We start from the raw sequence: 2,500 nt of genomic DNA, 5'->3' as shown, positions 1-2,500 counted from the left end.
TCCACTCAAAGTCGTCCGTCTTGTCCTGAGAGAACAAACACAACGCCTCGTCCTCGAAGCCGCACTGGAACTCCCCTAGACACACACACACACACACACACACACACACACACACACACACACACACACACACACACACACAGACAGACAGACACACACACACACACACACAACAACATATAACAGAATACATTTAAATAAAACTATAAACACACTCGTGTGTGAAACCGTTCCCTTATTCAGGAGGAGAATGGGAACCCACTAGACAGGGAACTATCTCTGTGACAGGGAACTGTCTCTGTGACAGGGAACGGTCTCTGTGACAGGGAACGGTCTCTGTGACAGGGAACTATCTCTGTGACAGGGAACGGTCTCTGTGACAGGGAACTATCTCTGTGACAGGGAACTATCTCTGTGACAGGGAACTGTCTCTGTGACAGGGAACGGTCTCTGTGACAGGGAACGGTCTCTGTGACAGGGAACGGTCTCTGTGACAGGGAACTGTCTCTGTGACAGGGAACGGTCTCTGTGACAGGGAACTATGTCTGTGACAGGGAACTGTCTCTGTGACAGGGAACTGTCTCTGTGACAGGGAACGGTCTCTGTGACAGGGAACTATGTCTGTGATAGTGACAGGGAACTATGTCTGTGATAGTGACAGGGAACTATCTCTGTGATAGTGACAGGGAACTATGTCTGTGATAGTGACAGGGAACTATGTCTGTGATAGTGACAGGGAACGGTCTCTGTGACAGGGAACTATCTCTGTGACAGGGAACTATCTCTGTGACAGGGAACTGTCTCTGTGATAGTGACAGGGAACTATCTCTGTGACAGGGAACGGTCTCTGTGACAGGGAACGGTCTCACACACCGCTCCAGATTATCTCTGTAAGGTGTGAGTGTGTGTTGTGTTGTGGATCTTCATACTTACTGAGATGTGGGTTAACAGGAGCTGTGGAGGGAACAAAGACAAGGTTAGATCATCAAGTCAGAGCAGTGGTTCTCAAACTGTTCTCATAATGTTCCCCTTTTTAATCGTTTCTTTAAAGGTCAATTCCGGCCAATTTTTACGTTAATCTTGATCGTTATAGCTATGCGAGTACTTTCGATAGAAAAAAACCCTGAATCAGTGCAGGCAACATAGAGAAGCTGCAGCTACGTGTACATACAGTTGCTGCAGTTTGTCTGTTTTTTTGGTCGTCAAAGGTCAGTTTAAAAGAATTTCGTCAGATTTTGAGAGGCGTTCCTCACGCTCATCCCGCTCGCCATTTCCGGTAAGTGTTTTAACATAAGTGTTCCTTATGTTAGGACTTTCACTTTTCACAGGAGCCCGGGATCGCGTCCTGCGTGTGGCGTTTCCTCTCCATGTTTGTTCCTTTCCTAATCCAAACCGTTTTTTTCTTTTCAACCCAACCCACACGCCACGTGGCTAGAGCTGGGCAATATATGGATATTATATCAATATCGTGATATGAGACTAGATATCGTCTTAGATTTTGGATATCGTGATATCATAATAAGACATTAGTGTGTTCTCCTGGTTGTAAAGGCTGCATTACAGTAAAGTGATGTCATTGTCTGAGCTCACCAGACTGTTGTAGCTGTTCTATTATTTACCTTTACCCACTTAGTCATTATATCCACATTACTGATGATTATAAAAGTAAATATTTTGTGAAAGCACCAATAGTCAACGCTACGATATTGTTGCTGTATCGATATCGAGGTATTTGGTCAAAAATATCGTGATATTTGATTTTCTCCATATGGCCCAGCCGTACACGTGGCTTTAGAAAGACGTTGCAGACTGCTGTCAGCTGTACACAGCGTAGACAGACACGCAGACGGCTCAAAATGCGTCCAGATAACACGCCACGTGGCTTTAGGAAAGTGGCGTGTATGTTTACGCAAAGTCATGATGTCACGTTGAGTTTGGAAGAAGACGTGGACGGAGCAACAAGGCAGACCTGCTCGGTTCTTTCAGGGAATGATTGTAAAGATGTAATAAGAACATGAGGTCATTTCCTCTCTAACTGGGAGGTTTTGGGACTGATTGGTGGGATTGCTGTGGACGAAGTACACACGGAGACACACTGGTGAGAGATAAAGAGGTTTAACCATGTATCAGCTCATTTAAATATCTCACGGTACTGGATGGTGTCAACAGTTCACTTCATTTAATATCGGATGTGACGTTTTCTTTTGAACAAGTTCCTTCCTGAGACTATTTAGCAGAGCTGCCTTAGCCCCGCCCACGATGACTGTGATTGGTTTAAAGAAATGCCAAACAACTTTCAGTTTAAAACAGACAGCAGAGATGTGAAACCAAACCAGCAGCAAACACACTGAGTGCAGCTGTTGTAAACTGTGTTAACAGCTGCTGGTCATTCAGCAACACGCTCGTTCCTCGTTAGCAACAAGCACGGACTAATGAGCTGTGTGTGTGTGTGCATGTGTGCATGTGTGCGTGTGTGCGTGTGTGTTTGTGTGTGTGCGTG

General features: G+C 45.4%; 1 protein-coding gene across 1 annotated transcript in view; it reads right to left on the bottom strand.

The window, feature by feature from the left end:
- The window catches only part of mdga2a (MAM domain containing glycosylphosphatidylinositol anchor 2a), an 81,491-nt gene that overhangs the window by 9,821 nt on the left and 69,170 nt on the right, over positions 1 to 2,500 (bottom strand). Inside the window, exons 13-14 of the mRNA XM_078278135.1 lie at positions 934 to 954; positions 1 to 75 (exon numbers count right to left, since the gene is read on the bottom strand). The exon at positions 1 to 75 is cut by the window's left edge and continues 81 nt beyond it. Of these exons, the coding sequence (XP_078134261.1) occupies positions 1 to 75; positions 934 to 954 (96 nt within the window). The remainder of the gene's footprint in view (positions 76 to 933; positions 955 to 2,500) is intronic.

This window comes from Sander vitreus, chromosome 20 (genome assembly GCF_031162955.1).
Source record: "Sander vitreus isolate 19-12246 chromosome 20, sanVit1, whole genome shotgun sequence".
Classification (NCBI taxonomy): Eukaryota; Metazoa; Chordata; class Actinopteri; order Perciformes; family Percidae; genus Sander; species Sander vitreus.
Note: the sequence above shows the minus strand (reverse complement) of the source record. Positions and strands in the feature narration are given on the sequence as shown.